General features: G+C 36.2%; 1 protein-coding gene across 1 annotated transcript in view; it reads right to left on the minus strand.

Moving 5' to 3' along the window:
* Positions 1-22,616, minus strand: part of ATRNL1 (attractin like 1) — an 815,348-nt gene that overhangs the window by 476,657 nt on the left and 316,075 nt on the right. Inside the window, exon 24 of the mRNA XM_013055772.2 lies at positions 21,897-22,054. Within this exon, the coding sequence (XP_012911226.2) occupies positions 21,897-22,054 (158 nt within the window). The remainder of the gene's footprint in view (positions 1-21,896; positions 22,055-22,616) is intronic.

Here is a 22,616-nt window from a genome sequence, read left to right on the forward strand (position 1 = left end):
TGTGCCTGTTGACTAAAGAACAGATTGAGGCGAATGGTCGAAACCCAAGTCTGTGATTCAAGCAAAATGTGTGGGTGTTTAAGAAAGCAGCAATGGATAAGAAGACATATGAGATATACTGGAACATATAAGCAAGGCCTCAACTAATGCTGATTTATAAATAATCTGCACATAAGTGACTATTGAAGCCATATAGTAAGTGAAATGAAAACAGAAAGTTTGTTGTTTAAGGACAGAATATCTAAAATGTAGACCAAAGGAATACAAGAATTTAAATAATGACAGAAGGAAAATATTTAAAAGTAAATAAAACTTGGTTTAGAAAGGAGGAAGGAAAAGTAGAAAAATGTGGTGGCATGGAAACCAAGAGGAAGGAGTGTTTAAAAACAGGATCTAATAATGCTGTTGATAGGTCAAGTAAGACTGAAGCAAGAAACTGGAAAGTCAGTGTCTGTAAGTTGTCTATGGCCTATGTCTTAATAGCTTCAAAGGAGCAATATGGGTAGAAATAGGACTGAGGTAGAAGAAGAAATAAATTGTAAATTACAAACTGACAATGTGGATAACAATAATATGTAGTATAGTTATATACTATATGTATACTACTAATACATAGTATAGTGCCTCACCATACTAAGCATGCAATTAACATCTATCGACTTGAATAAAGAAAGAAAAAGAGACATTTTGATTATTTTTTTTCTTTAAATTTTATTTGAATTCCAGTTAGTTAACTCACCATATTAATATTAGTTTTAGGTGTATAATTTAATGATTCAACACTTCCATACAATGCCTGGTGCTCATCATAAAAAGTCCCCTCCTTAATCCCATCACCTATTTCACCCACTCCCCTGCCTCACCTCTCCTCTGATAACCATCAGTTTGTTTTCTATAGTTAATAGTCTGTTTCTTGGTTTTCCTCTCTTTTGAAAAACAGACATTTTAACTCAGAAATACTCCTAGAAAAAAATTTCCTCTCTTTGAATAGACATTTTGAAATGCTTTTGATTATTTAGACTGATCTACCAACTAGTGTGCAAAATAACGGGACATTTCTTAAGTAGGAAGATCCTCTTTTAGGATATGTCAATATTGGTCTTGAAAAATGATAGTCTTATTATTTTGGTTGTCAATTCAGAATACAGAAAATTCCTTATATAAATGTTAAATTTTAAAAAATAAACACAACTTGGAATTAGTTTTCAGAAAAATTCTCATAGTCCAACACTTCAGCCATATGGTAGTCTGAATTCTCTTTCTAAAATGTACATTTCTGGGAAACCTGGGTGACTCAGTCAGTTAAGCATCTAGCTCTTAGTTTCAGGGTTTCAGTTCAGGTCGTAATCTCAAGAAAGGTGACATCAAGCCCTGCATCACGATCTACACTTAGTGTGGAGTCTGCTTGAGATTCTCTCTCTCCCTCTGCCCCTCCCCCCACTTGTGGGTGCTTTCTCTCTCTCTCTAATAAATAAATCTTTTAAAAAATAAAATGCACATTTCATTATTAACTCTATAAATACTTTATCATTTTGTTCCAGGAAAATGTTCCAGCCACATTTCGCCTCTACTTGCAGCCATATGCATATACTCCTGCACCATCACCCTGATCACCCTATGCTTTTCTATCATACTACCTATTTTCTGGCTATTAGAAATCAATTTACTCCCTAATTGAAATTATTTAATCCATTCTTCTTATCTAGAATTCACTCTTATGTATCATGTCCCTTTTCTGAACTTCTACATATCCTTCAAAATCTTGCTTTAGTATAACTCTTTCTAAGAACCTCCCCTGCATCAATATCACCTCTGTAACAAACACAAAGATGGACATATAATCTAGAACTTTCCAAGTCATAAATAACTTTCACATCATATTAGTGACAGCAAATACCTCAGAGAATATCTTATGACCTAAACAAAATCAAAGTATGTCTCTGAGACTCTATCTAAAGACATTAAGAGGGAGTCTTTTCCCTTTACTCTCTGGGATTGCTAAATTTGGATGCTATAAGTACAACTAAAATAGAATACAATACAGTCAATGTACATTGTGAAATCCAGTTAATTCAATAATTATTTATATAGTACAGTATGAGGAACATGAATGGATGAAGATTTATATAGTGTCATGTGGTTTGCAAATAGTTAAAATTATACTTCTTCTTTGTCATTTTGGATGCCTTTTGTTTCTTTTTGTTGTCTAATGGCTATGGTTAGGACTTCCAGTACTATGTTGAATAAAAGTGATGACAGTGGACATTCTTGCTTGTTCCTGAACTTAGGGGGAAAACTCTCAGTTCTTTCCCATTAAGGATGATGTTAGTTGTGAGTTTTTCATATGTGGCCTTTATTATGTTGAGGTATGTTCCTTCAAAAACTTTGTTGAGAGTTTTTTACCATGAGAGGATTTTAAGGGATGCAGTTTTAGGTAAGATGTTCAGAGGAAGTGTAATTGCATTCTTGAAGACCCCAAAGGCATTTCCTCTGGATGCCCCATTTTCTAAGCCTACTGAATTTAAAGTTAGATATCTTTATTTATAACAAAGAATGCTTACTAATATATTTTGTGAGCTACATGTATTATTTTATATGCTAGCAAAATTTCTTGCATAAGATTGAAACATTAATTGCTTCAAAGTATAGACAAAATTTTATTAAAATATTCGATATCTGTCATTTCTGTAAGAAGCACTACCTTATATTAGTCTTTGAATAACAAAATACAGAGGATCCTAAGTAAGCAACAATCATTACACTGTCTTCTTATTTTGTTTATCATTTGTACAAATACACAAAGTTCTATTATCATGCGAGTAAGTTTCATCTTATTAATAACAAGATTAGACCATGATGGATCAAGTCAAATGAAATATTTTTCTATTTTCCTGCTTATCAGTAAAAACTTCTCCTTATTCAAGTAATACCTTTTAAATTGATCTGTTCAATCTATTCAAATGTATATGGAAATATGAGAAGTAGGAGGAGGTGCCCTTTCAAGCTGTACCCTAAAGTGAGCTAATTACCTTCCAAAGAACTCCAATGACCCAAGAAATCAGCCTGAGATCAGAATTATACACGTCTAGATCTCTACTGGAGCAGAAGACGCCAGTGGGCAGGTAAAGCAGAGTGGGAAAGTCAGACTGATATCAGAAGATAAAAAAAAAGGGGGAGGGAGCCACCAGAGGTGACCCATTAGAAAGTAATACCCCAATACGAGAGTGCCCTGCATCTGGGGACCAGCATTAACTCGGGAGTCTGGTAGAAAGCACTCAAAAAGAGCAAAGGATCACCGGAGGGAAATTGTGGGAATCAGGGTGTTAGGGACAGGGGCTTAAGTCCCCAGACCCAGGACAGCCCCCCCTGGCGCAGAGCCAGAGAGAGTGCGGTGGAGAAACCAGGTCTTGATCCCCAAGCTACCAGCACCCTGAGAGCCCATGGGGCCCAGCTCCTGTGAAGGGCTGGGGGCCCTGCAAGCCAACAGAAGCACAACCTTTTTGCAGTCCCCATGCGAGTGCCCTGCTGAGTGCCCTGCTGTGCTATCAGAGTCCAAGTCGAGCCCCACGCCCTCCCCTGAGAGAGGTGCTCACAGGCACCAGCCCTGTGCTCTTAGATCCTGAAAGACCAGGCACTCCCAGACCCCAGCAGGGGCCAGCGGGAAAATCTCAGTGTGTGACCACTGCTTGGAACTTCTCTGGCAGTCTGGAACTGCCCAGACAGCCGCCTCTGCCATTGTTTTGGGTACAAGCAAAAAATCCTGCATCCCCAGGGACCACGACTGGGAACCTGCTCTGCCAGCAGCCAAGGGGGGATTTATTTGGGCTCTGCAGCCAGACTGAGGCTTCTCGTTGAGAGGGTGGTCAGGGTGCAGTTTACTTTCCTCTAAACCTACAAAAACCATCAAAAGCAGTCAAGGTGAGAGAGAAAAACAAAAGTGAACAAACATAAAAATCTCCAGAGAACAAAAGCCTGAAAAAACCAGTTTCCTCAGAGCCCACCCCCTTGAGGGGGGCGGGAGGACTTAACTCAGAGAACATCATTGACTGAAAACCCATGTGGCAGGCCCCTCCCCCAAAAAACCAACCAGGAAAGGGGGAAAAAAAAAGATGACAAGAGAACAATCACCACAACTTCATGGAACAACTTTTATTTTTAATTCATTCCCACTATTCTGGCTTATTTTTTTTTATATAGATAATTTTTTAACCTATTTACCATCACAGTGAGATGTCCAGTACATCAAATTCCTTCAAACATGAGCTTTTTGATACATATACCTGTGTTTTTCTTTGGCATTTCTATTTTTTAAATTTCTTTTTTTTTTTAATTTAAGTTTAGTTTAGTCTAGTTTATTCCTTTTTTAATTTTTACTTTCTAATATTCATATAGAGTTAAACTTTAAGGTAATTCCCTTTCCCCAATCAATGCTACCCCTATAGGTAAACCAATTTTTAATCCCCCTTTATCTTAGGGTAGTTGAGTCCTTTAACAAAGATATCAAGATACATTCAGGAAGAATCAAAACAATCTTCCTCGCCCACACTGAGAATTCATAACCACCCTCCCATCTTTTTCTTCCACCAGTGTTTCTGTGTTTTTGTGTTTGTCCTGATAGTATATAAATCTTACACTTGGGGTTCTTTTTAACAAGGTTCTTCCTTTATTTGCATATATATATTTTTTTCTCTTGTCATATACTTTTATCAGTCTTTTTGTTTGTCAGTTTTTGTTTGTATACTTCATAAATCTTACCTTGGGGCCCATTTGGGCTGAACCTTCACTTTTATCTTCCCTTTCTTTCCTTTCTCTCTCTCTCTCTTTTTTTCTTTTTCTTTTCTTTTTTCTCTCATTTGGGTGGGGAACCCTGATTGCTCAGACACATTCCAGGGTGCACCTTGACTGCATCACGGTAGATACATCCAGCTACATCCATTCAGTCATCTATCACCAAAATGACTAGGAGGAGGAATGCCCAACAGAAGAAAAATACAGAGGATGGACCTTCTGCAACAGAGCTATCAACATAGACAATATGTCAGAAAGAGAATTCAGGCTAACAATTATCCAGGCAATAGCTAGGTTGGAGAAAGCCATGGATGACCAAACGGAACTGATTAGGGCCGAACTGAAAGTGACCAGGGATCATGTTTTCAATGTTAGGGAAGAGCTGAAAGCTACCAGGGATGAGCTTCACAATGCTTTCAATGAGTTCCAATCTAATCCAAATTCTCTCAAAGCTAGGGTAACTGAGATAGAAGAAAGAATTAGTGATCTGGAGGACAAACAGATAGAGAGAAAGGATCAGGAGGAAGCCTGGAACAAACAGCTTAGAAGCCATGAAAACAGAATCAGGGAAATAAATGATGCCATGAAACGTTGCAATGTCAGAATTATTGGAATCCCTGAAGGGGAGGAGAAAGAAAGAAGTCTAGATGATACAGTGGAACAAGTTCTTCATGAAAATTTTTCCAATCTTGCGAATGGAACCAGCGTTCATGTACTAGAGGCTGAATGGTCTCCACCCAAGATTACAGATTCTAGAAAAACATCAAGGCACCTGATAGTCAAATTGAGGAATCATAATTGTAGATATAATCTCTTGAAAGCCACTAGGACAAAGAGGCTCCTTACTTACAGAGGAAGGCCCATCAGAATAACGTCAGACCTGTCCACAGAGACCTGGCAAGCCAGAAAGGGCTGGGAAGATATATTCAGGGCACTGAATGAGAAGAACATGCAGCCAAGAATACTTTATCCAGCAAGAATGACATTCAAAATGGATGGAGAGATAAAGAGTTTCCAAGACCAGCAAGGCTTAAAAGACTATGCAACCACCAAGCCGACACTGCAGGAAATATTAAGGGGGGTTCTATTATAGAGGGAAAATCCTAAGAATAGCATTGAACAGAAATATAGAGACAATCTACAGAAAGAAAGACTTCAAAGGTAACACGATGTCAATAAAAACGTATCTATCAATAATCACTCTCAATGTGAATGGCCTAAATACGCCCATAAAATGGCACAGGGTTGCAGATTGGATAAAACGACAGGACCATCCATATGTTGTCTACAAGAGACCCATTTTGAACCTAAAGATAAACCCAGACTAAAAGTGAAGGGACGGAGAAACATCTTTCATGCCAATGGGTCTCAAAAGAAGGCCGGGGGGAGCGATTCTCATATCAGACAAATTAGATTTTTAACTAAAGACTGTAGTCAGAGATAGAGAAGGATACTATATCATTCTCAAAGGGACTATCCACCAAGATGATCTAACAATTGTAAATATCTATGCCCCCAATATAGGAGCAGCCAATTACATAAGAAAACTGTTAATCAAGATAAAGAGTCATATTGATATGAATACACTAATAATAGGAGATCTTAACATGCCTCTCTCAGAAATAGACAGATCATCAAAGCAGAAAATCAATAAAGAAACAAGAGCATTTAATGACACATTGGACCAGATAGACCTCATAGATATATACAGAACATTCCACCCTAAAACAATAGAATACTCATTCTTCTCAAGTGCACATGGAACCTTCTCCAGAATAGACCACATACTGGATCACAAATCAGGATTCGACCAATACCAAAAGATTAAGATTATTCCCTTCACATTCTCAGATCACAATGCTTTGAAACTGGAGCTCAATCACAAGGAAAAGTTCGGAAGGAACTCAAACACCTGGAAGCTAAAGACCACCTTGCTTAAGAATGCTTGGATCAACCAGGAGATCAAAGAAGAACTGAAACAATTCATGGAAACACTTCAGTCCAAAACCTATGGGATACCGCAAAGGCGGTCCTAAGGGGTAAAACATAGCTATCCAAGCATCCCTCAAAAAAATTGAAAAATCCAGAACACACCAGCTGTCTCTACACCTTAAAGAACTGGAGAATCAACAACAAATCAAACTAACTCCACACATAAGAAGGGGAATAATCAAGATTAGAGCTGAGATCAATGAGGTAGAAACCAGAGATACAGTAGAACGTATCAATGAAACTAGAAGCTGTTTTTTTGAAAGAATCAAAAAGATCGATAAACCATTGGCCACACTAATCCAAAAGAAAAGAGAGAAAGCCCAAATTCATAAAATTATGAATGAAAAGGGAGAGATCACAATGAACACCAAGGAAGTAGAAACAATCATCAGAAGTTATTATCAACAATTATATGCCAATAAGCTAAGCAACCTAGATGAAATGGATGCATTCCTGGAAAACTATAAACTCCCAAAAATGAACCAGGAAGAAACTGACAACCTGAATAGACCAATATCCAGTAACAAGATTGAAGCAGTGATCAAAAACCTTCGAAAAAACAAGAGCCCAGGACCTGATAGATTCCCTGGGGAATTCTACATAACTTTCAAAAAATAAATAACACCTATTCTCCTGAAGCTGTTTCAAAAAATTGAAGCAGAAGGAAAATTTCCAGACCCTTTCTATGAAGCCAGCATTACCTTGAACCCTAAACCAGGCAAAGACCCTACCAAAAAGGAGAGTTTCAGACCAATATCACTGATGAATATGGATGCTAAGATTCTCAACAAAATCTTAGCAAACAGGATCCAACAGCACATTAAAAAGATTATCCACCATGACCAGATGGGATTCATTCCAGGGCTACAAGGATGGTTCAACATTCGCAAATAAATCAATGTGATAGAACAAATTAATAAGAGAAGAGAGAAGAACCACATGGTCCTCTCAATTGATGCAGAAAAAGCATTTGACAAAATCCAGCATCTGTTCCTGATTAAAACGTTTCAAAGTATAGGGATAGAGGGAACATTCCTGAGCTTCAAAAAAATCTATCTATGAAAAACCCACAGCAAATATCATCCTCAATGGGAAAAAGCTTGCAGCCTTCCCGTTGAGATCAGGAACACGACAAGGATACTCACTCTCACCACTCTTGTTCAACATAGTATTAGAAGTCCTAGCAACAGCAATCAGACAACAAAGAGAAATAAAAGGTATCCAAATTGGCAATGAAGAAGAAAAACTCTCTCTGTTCACAGATGACAGGATTCTTTATATGGAAAACCCAAAAGACTCCACCCCCAAACTACTAGAACTCATACAACAATTCAGCAATGTGGCAGGATACAAAGTCAATGTACAGAAATCAGTGGCTTTATTATAAACTAACAATGAAAATACAGAAAAGGAAATTAGAGAATCGATTCCTTTAGTATAGCACCAAGAACCATAAGATACTTGGGAATAAACCTAACCAAAGAGGTAAAGGATCTGTACTCGAGGAACTACAGAACACTCATGAAAGAAATTGAAGAAGACACAAAAAAATGGAAGACCATTCTATGCTCTTGGATCGGAAGAATAAACATTGTTAAAATGTCTATACTGCCTAGAGCAACCTATACTTTTAATGACATTCTGATCAAAATTCCACCAGTATTTTTCAAAGAGCTGGAGCAAATAATCCAAAAATTTGTATGAAATCAGAAGAGACCCCGAATCGCTAAGGAAATGTTGAAAAACAAAAATAAAATTGGGGGCATCATGTTAGCTGATTTCAAGCTTTACTACAAAGCTGTGATCACCACGACAGCATGGTACTGGCATAAAAACAGACACATAGACCAGTGGAACAGAGTAGAGAGCCCAGATATGGACCCTCAACTCTATGGGTAAATAATCTTCAACAAAATAGGAAAAAATATACAGTGGAAAAAAGACAGTCTCTTCAAAAAATGGTGCTGGGAAAACTGGACAGCTATATGTAGAAGAATGAAACTCGACTGTTCTCTTACACCGTACACAAAGATAAACTCGAAATGTATAAAAGACTTCAATGTGAGACAGGAATCCATCAGAACCCTAGAGGAGAATATAGGCAGTAATCTCTTCGATATCAGCCACAGCAACTTCTTTCAATATATGTCTCCAAAGGCAAAGGAAACAAAAGCGAAGATGATCTTTTGGGACTTCATCAAGATCAAAAGCTTCTGCACAGCAAAGGAAACAGTCATCAAAACAAAGAGGCAACCTACAAATGGGAGAAGATATTTGCAAATGACAGTACAGACAAAAGGTTGATATCCAGGATCTATAAAGAACTCCTCAAACTCAACACACACAAAACAGATAATCATATCAAAAAATGGGCAGAAGATATGAACAGACAGTTCTCCAATGAAGACATACAAATGGCTATCAGACACGTGAAAAAATGTTCATCATCACTAGCCATCAGGGAGATTCAAATTAAAACCACATTGAGATACCACCTTATACCAGTTAGAATGGCCAAAATTAACAAGACAGGAAACAATATGTGTTGGAGAGGATGTGGGGAAAGGGGAACCTTCCTACACTGTTGATGGGAATGCAAGTTGGTGCAGCCACTTTGGAAAACAGTGTGGAGATACCTCAAGAAATTAAAAACATATCTTCCCTATGACCCTGCAATTGCACTCCTGGGTATTTACCCCAAATATACAGATGTCATGAAAAGAAGGGCCATCTGTACCCCAATGTTTATAGCAGCAATGGCCATGGTTGCCAAACTGTGGAAAGAACCAAGATGCCCTTCAACGGACGAATGGATAAAGAAGATGTGGTCCATATACACTATGGAGTATTATGCCTCCATCAGAAAGGATGAATACCCAACTTTTGTAGCAACGTGGACAGGACTGGAAGAGATTATGCTGAGTGAAATAAGTCAAGCAGAGAGAGTCAATTATCATATGGTTTCACTTATTTGTGGAGCATAACAAATAGCATGGAGGACAAGGGGAGATGGAGAGGAGAAAGGAGTTGAGGGAAATTGGAAGGGGGGGTGAACCATGAGAGACTATGGTTTTTTCCAAGAAAAACTCCATACCAGAACAAAGCTTAAATTTATTTATCAAAATTGATAAATACCTAGCACCCAAAAATATAAAATCCAGAATGTTTGCTATCTAATCAAAATATGACCCACAAGGAGCAGCAAAATAAAACAAGGAAAAAAAAACTCGGAAATGACACAAATGATACAATTTATAGGCAATTTATAGAAGAGTTATAATAACTGTATTCCATATATTAAGTAAGGCGGAAAAAATAGAGCATGTTAAGTAGAGACGGAAGATATTTTCTAAAAAAATCTTATCAAAATTCTAGATACAAAAAATATAATGTCTGTGATGAAATATACACCGGACGGGATTAACATCAAACTGGACACTACAGAAAAAAAGGTTAATGAATTTAAAGATACAGGAAAAGAAAATATACAAAATGAAACACAAAGGGAAAAAAGACTGAACAAAAAATAAAAACAAAGCATTAGAGAGCCAAGGAACGATTTCAGGCAGTCTAATATATGTACAATTGCAATTCCCAAAGGTAAAGAAAGGTGTACAGAAAAAAAACGAAAAAGCTTTCCAAATCTGGTGAAAACTATAATTTTACAAATCAGTAAAACCCATGCACAAGAAACTGGAAGAAAACCAAACCTACATACATCATAATCAAATTGGCCAAAATCAGTGAAAAAGTTAAAAATTTTAAATTGCAAAAAGAGGAATAAGACCCATTACATACAAAGAATAAGATTTAAAGTAGATATCTCACTAAGAATACTGCAAACCAAGACACAGTGGAGAAACACTTTTAACTGAAGAAAGAAAAATCTACAATTTAGAATTCTTCAACCTCTGAAAAAGTAAAATAGATGTCTTCAGAATACAGACTGATAACACTTCTTTCCCAGCAGAGCTACACTAGAGTGTTAAATGTCTATGTCCTTACACAGTTAGAAAATGACACCAGATAGATATCCAGGTAAAAACCTGGATCTACAAAAAGGAAAAAAAGGAAAGATGAATACTGAAAAGAGTTAATACACTGGTAAAGTAGAAGATTATTTCTTATTTTTAATATATCTAAATATAACTGACTATATAAAAAATAGTAACAGTGTAGTGTGGATTTTCTAATATAAGAAGCAGTAAAACATATTCAGGAATGGTTCAAATCCCAGCAAGATGAAAATGAAAGTATACTGTTTTAGAATTAAGATACAAAAAAATGTGTGATGTAATATTACCTGAAATTAGTCAATGAAAAGTATAAGAGAAATATGATAAACTATAAAATAATGACTAAAATAACAAAAAAGGAATTGTAGCTAATAAACCAAAAGAGAGGATAAAATGAAATAATAAAAAATAATTTTAAAGACAAAAGGAAGAAAGGAAGAATGAAGAGCAAAAGAAAAATAGTAAACAAATAATAATAAGATTAAAACCCAAAGATATAACTATATGTGTATCGTCTGTACATGGTTTAAGATTGGATAAACAACATGCTGCCTAAAAGAGACCCCCTTTAAATATAAAATAAAAAATAGACTAAAGTAAAAGGATGAAAAATGATATAGCATTCTAGAGTTTTCTACAGAGGCAGTCATGATGATGGAGTGGTAGGGCGGCCCTATGCTTGCCTTGTCCCTAGAACACAGCTAGATAAATATCTAATCAGTTTAAACACCCAAGAAATTGATCTGAGGACTGAGAGAACACATTGCACAAGTAGAGGGAGAAAAGAGGCCACGTCATGGAAGGTAGGAGGTGCAGAACAAGATTTGGGGAAAAAGTATCAGAATTGCTGTGGAGGAGAAGGAGTTTTGATCACAGATAGAGTAGAGAGAAGGAGAGAGAGCAGCTCACAGGGGATTGCAAAGAAAAACAATTCCCCAAAACCACTGACTGAGAAAATGAGAAGAGTTGATTATCATGAGTTTTTACAACCAGCAGAGCTGAAAGACTGTAGTTACAGAAGTTTGCATTGTAGGAGACGTTGAGCCCATTGGGCATAGTGGTGCCACAGTGGAAAAGAAGGGGAGAAACCTGGGAGCAGACATCATGGTCTGAGGATAGCTTGCATCAAATTGGGAGAGAAGGTTCCAGTTCTTGGAGTACTTTTGGGAGGTGGCAGTGCCGCTCAGGAGATAAAAGAGACTGGAGGCACCATTACCCTGTCCTGTTCGTTAGCATTGGGGCAGAGACACCTGCTGAGGGCAGCTAACCTGGTTGTGGCGTTTTGCTGTTCTTTACTTTAAAACTTCTACTTCCTGTGCATTTGTCTGACCATCCTTCTGAGACAAAAATGCAGTGGTCCCAGTGCAGTGAGACTCCCCAAGAGGATCAGCAAGGGTCTGCACATGCCAGGCCCCTAAAATTTGGAGTTTTGAAACTCAGCTGGCATGCCTGAGATAGAACACAAGTGAACTGTGCTGCAGTGGGCAGATAGCTGGAACACAGACAAGGTGAAGGCACAGATCTGAAGGACACCTAGAACACATGAGGGGAGACTGCTTATTCTTCTCTGAGGGCTTGCTGGACAGCGGCAAGCACAAACTCCACTCTTTAGAGCTGAACTTTAGAGCACCGATTTCTTCTCCACCCATGAGCACAGATGGACTTCAGTGAGTAGCACAATGCTCACAGTGGAGGCCTGACATGCGTACAGCAGCCCCACTACCCTGCACTATGCATGTGGTTCTATACTAGGGCAAGGGTGCCTGAGAGCCAGAGCAACAGGCCCCTCCCCCAGAAGACCAGCACAAACTCCCACATACACCAAGTCTACTCACCAGAGTGCTACAAAGCTTCCGATCTAGTGGAAAAAAGATCAGGCCCCTTTTAACAAGCAGACCAGAGTACACCTCCTTAAAACTCACCACACACTGGATAAGCTGCAAACACTCCCCGCCAAGGTAAAGGAGAAACTCTGCAGAGGACTAACCTGAGGGAAAGGACAGCTATAACATAGCAGCACAGTGCACAGTACATAAACCAATAACACTTCTTGAAACACTAGGCCCTGGACATCATATGACCTCTTCTTAATAAGGGCATTACTCTCTGGAGCAGGAAACAAAATAGGTTTTCCTAACAACAAAAAGACAGAAACCTAGACAAATGCCAAGATGTAGGAATTCATCCCAAAAGAAAGAACAAAAAATGGTCACAGTCAGAAATCTAATTGAAAGAGATATAAGTAATATGACTGATCCAGAATTTTAAACAACAACTGGGATAGTAGCTGGGCTTGAGAAATGCTTGGAAGACACCATGAAGTTGGAAGTCAGCTACAAGAAAAAATTTGGAAAGACCACAAATACATGGAAGTTAGGAAACATCCTACTAAACAATCAATGGGTTAACCAGGAAATTAAAGAAAAATTTTAAAAATGCAAGGAAACAAATGCAAATGAAAACATGACAGTCTAAAACATTTGGGATGCAGCAAAAGCAGTCCTAAAAGGGCAGAATATAGCAATACCAGCCTACTTCAAAAAGCAAGAAAAATCTCAAATACATAACCTAACCTTACACCCAAAGAAGCTAAACAAAGAACAGCAAATGAGTCCTAAATCTAGCAGAGGAAGGGAAATAATAAAGATTAGAGCAGAAATAAAAAATATGGAAACAATAAAAAACAGTGAATAGATCAATGAAACTAGGAGCTTATTCTCTGAAACAACTGCTAAAATTGAGAAACTCCTAGCCAGACTTTTCGAAAAGAGACAGAAAGCAGCCAAATAAGTAAAATCATGAATGAGAGAGGAGAAATCATAAACACCACCAAAGAAATGCAAACATTTTTAAGAGAATATTATGAAAAAATATATGCCAGCAAACTGGGCAATCTGGATTACATAAATTCCTAGAGAGGTATAAACTAACAAAACTGAAACAGGAAGAAGAGAAAATTTGAACTGATAACCAGCAATGAAATTGAATCAATAATCAAAAAACACCCAGGCCTAGAAAGGCTTCCAAGGGAATTCTACCAAACATCTAAATAGAATTAATACCTATTCTTCTCAAACTGCTCCAAAAAATAGAAATGAAAGAAAAACTTCCAAATTCATTCTATGAGGCCACCATTACTTGGATTCCAAAACCAAAGACCCCACACTTAAAAAGGAGGATTACAGGCCAATATCCCTGATGAACATGGTTGCAGAAACCTTTTTTTTTTTTTTTTTAAGATTCTATTTATTTATTTGACAGAGAGACACAGAGAGAGAGAGGAAAGACAAGAAGGGGAAGTGAGAGAGGGAGAAGCAGGCTTCCCAAAGAGCAGCAAGCCCAATGTGGGCCTCAATCCCAGAACCCTGGGATCATGACATGAGCCAAAGGCAGCCACTTAACAACTGAGCCACCCAGGTGCCCAGGATGCAGAAACTCTTAACAAATACTAGCAAAACAATTCCAACAGCAGGTTAAAAGAATCATTCAACATGATCAAGCGGGATTTATTCCTGGGCTGCAAGAGTGGTTCAATGTCTGTAAATCAATGTGATACACATTAATAAAAGAAAGAACAAAAAACATATAATCTTCTCGATAGATGCAGAGAAAGTATTTGACAAAGTACATCAATTCTTGATAAAAACCATCAACAAAGTAGGGATAAAGGGAACATACTTCAACATCATAGAGGCTATATATGACAGACCTACAGGTAATATCCTCAATGGGGAATGGGAGCTTTTCCTCTATAGTCCAGAACAAGACAGGTTTATTGTCCACTCTCATTTTTTTGTCTCACTCTTATTTTTTTTTTGTTTAAATTCAATTAATTAACATGTAATGTATTATTTGTTTCCAGGGTACAAGTCTGTGATTCATCAGTCTTATATAATTTGCCATTGTTACTTAACATAGTAATGTAAGTCCTAGCCTCAGCAATTAGACAACAAAAATAAATAAGAGACATCCAAATAAGGAAGAAATCAAACTTTCACTATTCACAGACGACATGATACTCTATGTAGAAAACCCAAAGACTCCACCAAAAAATTGTTAAAATTGAGACACAAATTTAGTAAAGTCTCAGGATACAAACCGAACATACAGAAATCTGTTGTATTTCTATACACCAATAATGAAAACCAGAAAGAGAAATCAAGGAATCAATCCCACTGACTTTTGCACCACAAAAAAAAAAAAAAAAAAAAAAAAAAAAAAAAAAAAAAAACACAGGATACCTAGGGATAAATTTAACCAAAGAAGTAAAACATCTGTACTCTGAAAACTAGAGAACACTTATGAAAGAAATTGAAGAGGACAAAAAGAAATAGAAAAACATTCCATGCTAATGGGTTAGAAAAACAAATATTGTTAAAATATCTATAGTACCCAAAGCATCTACACGTTTAATGCAATTCCTAACAAAATGCAAACAGCATGGGTGTCTGGATGGCTCAGTCAGTTAAGCATCTGCCTTTGGCTCAGGTCAGGATCCCAGGGTCCAGTGATTGAGCCCTGCATCAGGCTCCCTCCTCCATGGGGAGACGCTTGCTTCTCCCTCTCCCTCTGCCTACTGCTCCCTCTGCTTGTGCTCACTCTCTTTCTCTCTCTGCCAACAAAATAAATAAAAAATCTTAAAAACAAACCAAAAGAAACCCACAAAAACACAAAATATAAACAACATTTTTCACAGATCTAAAACAAACAATCCTAAAATTTGTACAGAACCACAAAAGACCCTCAAATAGCCAAAGCAATCTTGAAAAAGAAAAGCAAATCTGGAGACATCACACTTCCAGACTTCAAGCTATACTAAAAAGCTGTAGTGGTCAAGACAGTATGGCACTGGCACAAAAATGCATAGAGATCAATGGAACATAAGAGAAAACTCAGAAATGAACCCATAACACTATGGCCAACTAATATACAATAAAGCAGGAAAGAATATCCATGGAAAAAAGATGGTCTCTTCAACAAATGGTGTTGGGGAAACTGGATAGCAACATGCAGAAGAATGAAATTGACCACTTTCTCACACCACACACAAAAATAAATTCATAATGGATGAAAGACCTAAATATGAGACAGAAATCCATCAGAATCCTAAAAGAGAGCACAAGCAGAAGCCTCCTTGACATCAGCCACAGCAGCTTCTTACTAGTTATCTCTCTGGAGGTAAGGGAAACAAAAGCAAAAAGAAACTACCAGGACTTCATCAAGATAAAAAGCTTCCGCACAGCAAAGGGAACAATCAACAAAACCAAAAGGCAACCTACTGCATGGGAGAAGATATCTGCAAATAACATCTCTAATAAAGGGTTAGTATCCAAAATCCATAAAGAACTTACCAAACTCAACACCCCAAAACCAAATAATCCAGTTAAGAAATGAGCAGAAGACATGAATAGACATTTCTCCAAAAAAGACATACAGATGGCTAACAGACGCATCAAAAGATGCTCAATATCACTCACCATCAGTGAAATACAAATCAAAACTACAATGAGATATCACCTCACACCTGTCAGCTAAAATTAGCAATACAGGAAACAACAGGTATTGGCGAGAATGGGGAGAAAGGGGAACCCTCTTACACTGTTGGTGGTAATGCAAACTGGTCCACTCTGAAAAATAGTGTGGATACTTCTCAAAAAGTTAAAAATAGAGCTACCCTATGACCCAGAAATTGCACTACCAGGCATTTACCCAAAGGATACAAAAATACTGATTCAAAGGGGCACATGAGCCCCAATGTTTATAGCAGCATTATCAACAATAGCCAGCCAAATAATGGAAAGAGCCCAAATGTCCACTGACTGATGATGAATGGATGTGGTATGTGTATATATATGCAATGGAATATCACTCAGCCTTTAAAAAGAATGAAATCTCACCCATTTGCAGTGATGTGGATGGAGCTAGAGATTATATTAAGCAAAATAAGTCACTCAGAGAAAGACCAACAGCATATGATTTTACTCATACATGGAATTTAAAAGAGAAAACTGATTATCATACGGGAAAGGGAAAAAAAAAGAAAGGGAGGCAAACCATAAAGAGTCTCTTAACTATAAAGAACAAACAGACTTGATGGACAGGTGGTGACTAGGGAGATGGGCTAAATGGGTAATAGGTATTAAGGAGGGCACTTGATGTGATGAGCACTGCGTGATAATATAATTGATGAATCATTAAATCCTACTCCCAAAACCAATATTACACTATATATTACTAATTAGAATTTAAATACAAACAAAACATAAAAAAATTTATAGCATAATCAATACTAAGCTAGAGCGGCTATAATAATATCTGGAAAAGTAAATTTTAGAGCAAATATTACCAGGAATACAGAAAGTGATTTCCTAACGATGAAGTCAAGTCATCAATTCATCAAAAAGACATAAACATTTATGTATCAAAGTAAAAATGAGTTTCAAAATACATGAAGTAAAAATTGATAGAATTGCAAGAATAAACTAATCCACAATTACAGTCACAGATTTCAACATTCATTTCTCAAACTGACAGAACATCAATGAGAAAATTAGAAGACAACAAAACCATCAACCAACTTGACCTAATTCACATTTGTAGAACACTCCATCCAATGACAGCAAAATGTAATTTCTTTTCAGGTGTCCAAGAAACATTTACTAAAATAGATCATATACTGGATGCTATGATCTGAATGTTTATGCCCCTGCCCCAAAATTCATCTGTTCAATTGCTAACTCTTAAAGGCAATGGTATTAATAGGCAAGACTTTTGGAAGGTGAATAGATCACAAGCATGGATCCCTCATCAAAGGGATTAGTGCTCCAACAAAAGAAGTCCCACAGAGTTCCATATCCTCTTCCACCATGTGAGGATACAGTGAGAAGGTGCTACTTTATGAATGAGAAAGAGGATACCTGACAATGCTGGTGCCTTGATATTGATTTTCCAGCCTCCAGAATGGTGAGCAAAAAATTTTTATTGTTTATAAACTACCCAGTCAGTGTTATTTTGTTAATAATAAAATAACAGTCCAATGTACTAAGACACCAGATTTATTCATTTTCTACTGCTGTGGCAAGGAATTACCATGAACTTAGTAGCTTAAATAACAATACACATTTACTAACACAATTCTGTATGTTAGAAATCTGACATATTTACTCCTACAGCTCTGTTGTGAGCAGTCTAATAGAGGTTTCAATGAACTAACATCAAGGTATTGGCAGGGCTGTGTTTCCTTTTAGGTATTCTAAAAAAGAACCTGTTTCCTCCACTTTTCCAGTTTCTAGATTCCCCTTTATCCCATATTCAAAGCTAGTAATCCTGCTTCTCTCTAACTCTTCTTCTGTATGCACATCCCTCTCCATCCCTGACTTCAGGGAGCAAACATTACTTTGAGACCCAGCTAATTAGGTTGGATCTCCCTAGCAATCCTGGGTAAGCATCTTAAGGCCCTACCTTAATCACATGTTCAGACTCCCCTTTTTTATGTAGGATAATAGATCCAGGGATTAGGATGTGGTTACCTCTGTGGAGCCACTATTCTGCCAAACACATTGGATCATAAAATAAGTCTCACTTAAGAAATTGAAATCATTCAAAATATGTTCTGTGACAATGAAGTTAAATTAGGAATACACGACAGAAACATTTTTAGACATTTTCCAAATAGCTGCAAATAAAATATCCCACTTCTAAATACTCCACTGACAAAGAAAGAAATCAAAAAGGAAATTGGAAAGTATTCATCTTAAAAAAACAGAAAAAGGAGAGCAAATTAATGTTGTAGTAAGCAAAAGAAGGGGAATAATGAGAAGAAATGAAAGAAATAGAAAAAAATAGAGAAAACAAATGAAACCATTTGTTTCCTTAAGAAAAATTAGTGAAACTGATAACTCTCTGGCTGATCAAGGAAAAAAAAAGAGAAAGAGAGAAAGGAGAAAAAAATCATGAATACCAGAAATGAAAGTGATGATATCCACTGGATAACATGTAAATATTATTAATAATCTTACCAATAAGTTCTACAAGTTAAATCAAATGGGAGAAATATAATTGAGACACACAAACTGATAGAACTTATTCAAGAAGAAATAGAAAACCAAAAAAGCTCTAAATCTATTAAAGAAATTGAATTTTGAATTTTTAGCTAAAACCTTCCCACAAAGAAAACTGCAAGTCCAAATACATTAAATATTGAATTCTACCACAAATTTAAGAAAAACAGTAATATCAATTGCACACAAATCTTTCAAAAATTAAGAGGAAATATTTCCTAATTCATTTTATAAGGCCAGCAGTACCATGATACAAAGTCAAACAAGATTACAACAATAGAAGATTATAGACTAATACCCTTCATAATCATAGGTATAAAAGTTCTTAATCAAATTTTAACAAATCAAATCCAACAATAAATTTAAAAAAATACAAAATGACCACCTGAAGTTTACCCCTGTATAACAAGGTTGATTGAGCATTCAAAAGCCTTTAAAAATGGTTATTTCAATGCTACTGCAAATAAAGTTCAATTGAAATAACTTTACTACTTTATGTTTAATAACTGAAAGTTTTTTATAATCCTATAAACACATGTACTCATATGCTTTAATAGGACATATTCCTCAGAACTAATATAATGATTTTTTTAAATGATTTTACTTATTTATTTGAAAGAGAGAGAGAGATCACAAGTAGATAGAGAGGCAGGCACAGAGAGAGGGAAGCAGGGTCCCTACTGAGCAGAGAGCCCGACGTGGGGCTCTATCCCAGGACCCTGAGATCATGACCTGAGCCAAAAACAGAGGCTTAATCCACTGAGCCACCCTGGTTCCCTAATATAATGATTATAATGAAAGATCTCACAAAACAAACTGAGGGTTGCTGGGGGGAGGGGTTTTGGGAGAAGGGGGTGGGATTATGGACATTGGGGAGGGTATGTGCTTTGGTGAGTGCTGTGAAGTGTGTAAACCTGGTGATTCACAGACCTGTACCCCTGGGGATAAAAATATATGTTTATAAAAAATAAAAAATTATTAAAAATAAATAAATAATAATGAAAGAGTAGGAATTAGGCTGTAACTATGTTAACCATCAGTTACTTTCTTTCTAAATTTTATTATTTGGGGAGAGTAGAATATTCCAACTTTATTATACAAATTCTGGTGTGGTTTCTAGAACTAGTATATTCTCAAAAGAAAATTCAATTAAAAAATTTAATTTTAACCATTAAATATTCATGAACATTCAATAATAATGATATAATTTGCTTAAAAATAAAATAGATAACCAAGACATGAAGTACATGAAACTATTTAAGATATAACAGTTATATCTAATTTAATTGCTACTTAATAAGCTCAATAGATGAGCCCTTTGGTTGCCTTTAGTCATAATTTGAATATACCAAGTGGAACCTGATTCATATTTCTGTAAAAATTCTAGAAAATAAAATGATGCATCCAACATCCTCAAGGTCAAAATATTTCCAGCATTTTCTGACCGTATTAGCATCTAAATCAATCACCCAGGCACCTCTTAAGGATTTTAAAACATAATGACCTCGCACAGAGCTTGGTACATAGGAACTATTCCATATACTAATTTGAATTCAATCTAATCAAATAATCAGTCATAAAAGAATGAAATATGAACAAATCCAACATTACAACATATAGGCTTTTCTTTCATAAATGCATAAATAAAGAACACAAACCCTGACTAATTCAAGATAGGAAGAACATCCTAAATGTTTCCTAGCCGTAAATCTAAACCTTTGGTAGCCTATCAGTAAACACAATAAAAAACGAAATATACAACTTAATTTTTAAAAAAAGGAAGGAAATATCCAACATCTATATGTAGCATAAAGTAATCAACAATGAGAGGTGGTGGATCTTAAATAACTGTTAAGTACTGCTTACCTAAATTTTTAATGAAGTTTAAATTATGTTCAGTATATAATAAAGCAAAAATGAAATTCTAAACAAAGCAAATAATTTCAAGTAGAGCTGTAAGAACAGAGTATCTAACCCTCAGATGAAGTACACAATTTATCACAAAACCCAATCTAGTTATCTGAAGTTTTGATGCATTTCTTAGAATACAATTTCATTGAAAAATTAGTACTTTTTTTTTAATGAGCCAGTATCATTAGCATGAACATTTTTTTAAAAAATGTTCATTATCACAACTGCTCGTGATCTGGGGACCATACTTTGAGAACCAGTAAACTAGAAATGTAAGGCAATCGAGTTTCACAATCTGAAGGTAGAACAGATAATCTGTTGACTGCGTAACTGACAGTTTTCATTGCTGGGCCACAGAAAAATGAAGTGTTAAAGCAGCACAGATTTTGCCCTTCACTAGATTTTGCCCCCCAAAAAAGGAAAAATAAAGAAGAAAGGGAGAAACATGCTGCCTAGGCCAGAGGGCAGCTGTGATATTCTAAACCCAGAATCTGGTTCTGTCTTCCTTTGGAGACCCTGAGGAATACTCGAGCACATTTTTCCATGGCTCTTATAACTGTGAGAGGTGTCAAAAGCCTGGACACAGAGACTGAGCAGATCTGCTGTCTGTTGCAAAGTCCAGTCCCAAGAAATAACCAGCTTTTCACTCCTTTCCTGGACACCAGCCCTCAGACTTACCACCTGTACTTTAATCAGGCCAAAACCTTCCCTTTGAGCTAATATAAAGAAGGAGAAAACCATAAACCATCTACTCTTGACCTATCTTCTACCTGTGCTGGGTCTTAAACTTCGAAACCATGTAGATAAACTTTCTGTACTTGGATTCTGTTTTCCTACCCTTTCAGTTAGAGTATAAACTAGGCGAAATAATATTGCCTCACTGGCACTCCATTGTTACCAGAAAAGAAACTATAATTAATATTAAACCAATAGATCTCAAACAGTCAAAAAATAAATAAACACATTCATCATCAGACATTCTAAGTACCCTTTTTTATCAAAGCTCAATACGCTTCATGTTGTTTAAAACACAGAAATCTTACCGATATCATTACTTTGAACAATAACAGCATTGTTTTTGTGAACAAAATATTCAATGGGCATTATGTTAAATACTATTAACACTTACCTGTATTTTAATAGGCCAGGAAAAGTTGCTGACGTACACATAGAATGTAATGTTAGGATTGCTTCTGAAGTTAAATTTTTCATAGGAAAAGCTATCTCTGTATTCCTTTATATTAGTTTTGGAAACTATAGGAGTCTCCTCTCCGGATATTGTTCCAGCTAAAATGTAAATAATAAAAACAAAATTTTAAAACTCATATTAGGAAAAAAGGATCTTTAGGAACTTAAAAATATATGTTATATTTACTTAATTTTTAAAACTATACATATAAAAACATAATTATCAAAATAAACTTGTTCACTATTTAGAGTGACAAAGGAGAAATAAAATAAGATTCATCATAAATGTAATGGAAATAGTATAAAAAATCATTTTTAAAAACGATACCACTGATTAAGTGCTATGTACTAGGCAGTGATATGGAGATTTTCATTCTTTTCAAGTAACAGTTTTATCCCAGAGGTATTCCATCTCTATTTTTCAAATTGAAACCTGACCCTCAGAAAGTTAAGTTTATAGCTACTGAATGGTAAATTCCTCTTTGGAACTCAGATATATATTAGCTCCAGATACTGAACTCCTTCCATTTACTACTCCACAGAGCCTCTCAAAACAATCAGGACATATTTCACATGTCTCAGTCCAATTAAAAAAGGGAAAAGAAATAAATTTATTTGTCTTACAAATTGAACCATCATTGCTTTGAATAAATTGAAAGGA

This window comes from Mustela putorius, unplaced genomic scaffold, assembly GCF_011764305.1.
Source record: "Mustela putorius furo isolate JIRA1106 unplaced genomic scaffold, ASM1176430v1.1 tig00003909_pilon_pilon_pilon, whole genome shotgun sequence".
NCBI classification, from domain to species: domain Eukaryota; kingdom Metazoa; phylum Chordata; class Mammalia; order Carnivora; family Mustelidae; genus Mustela; species Mustela putorius.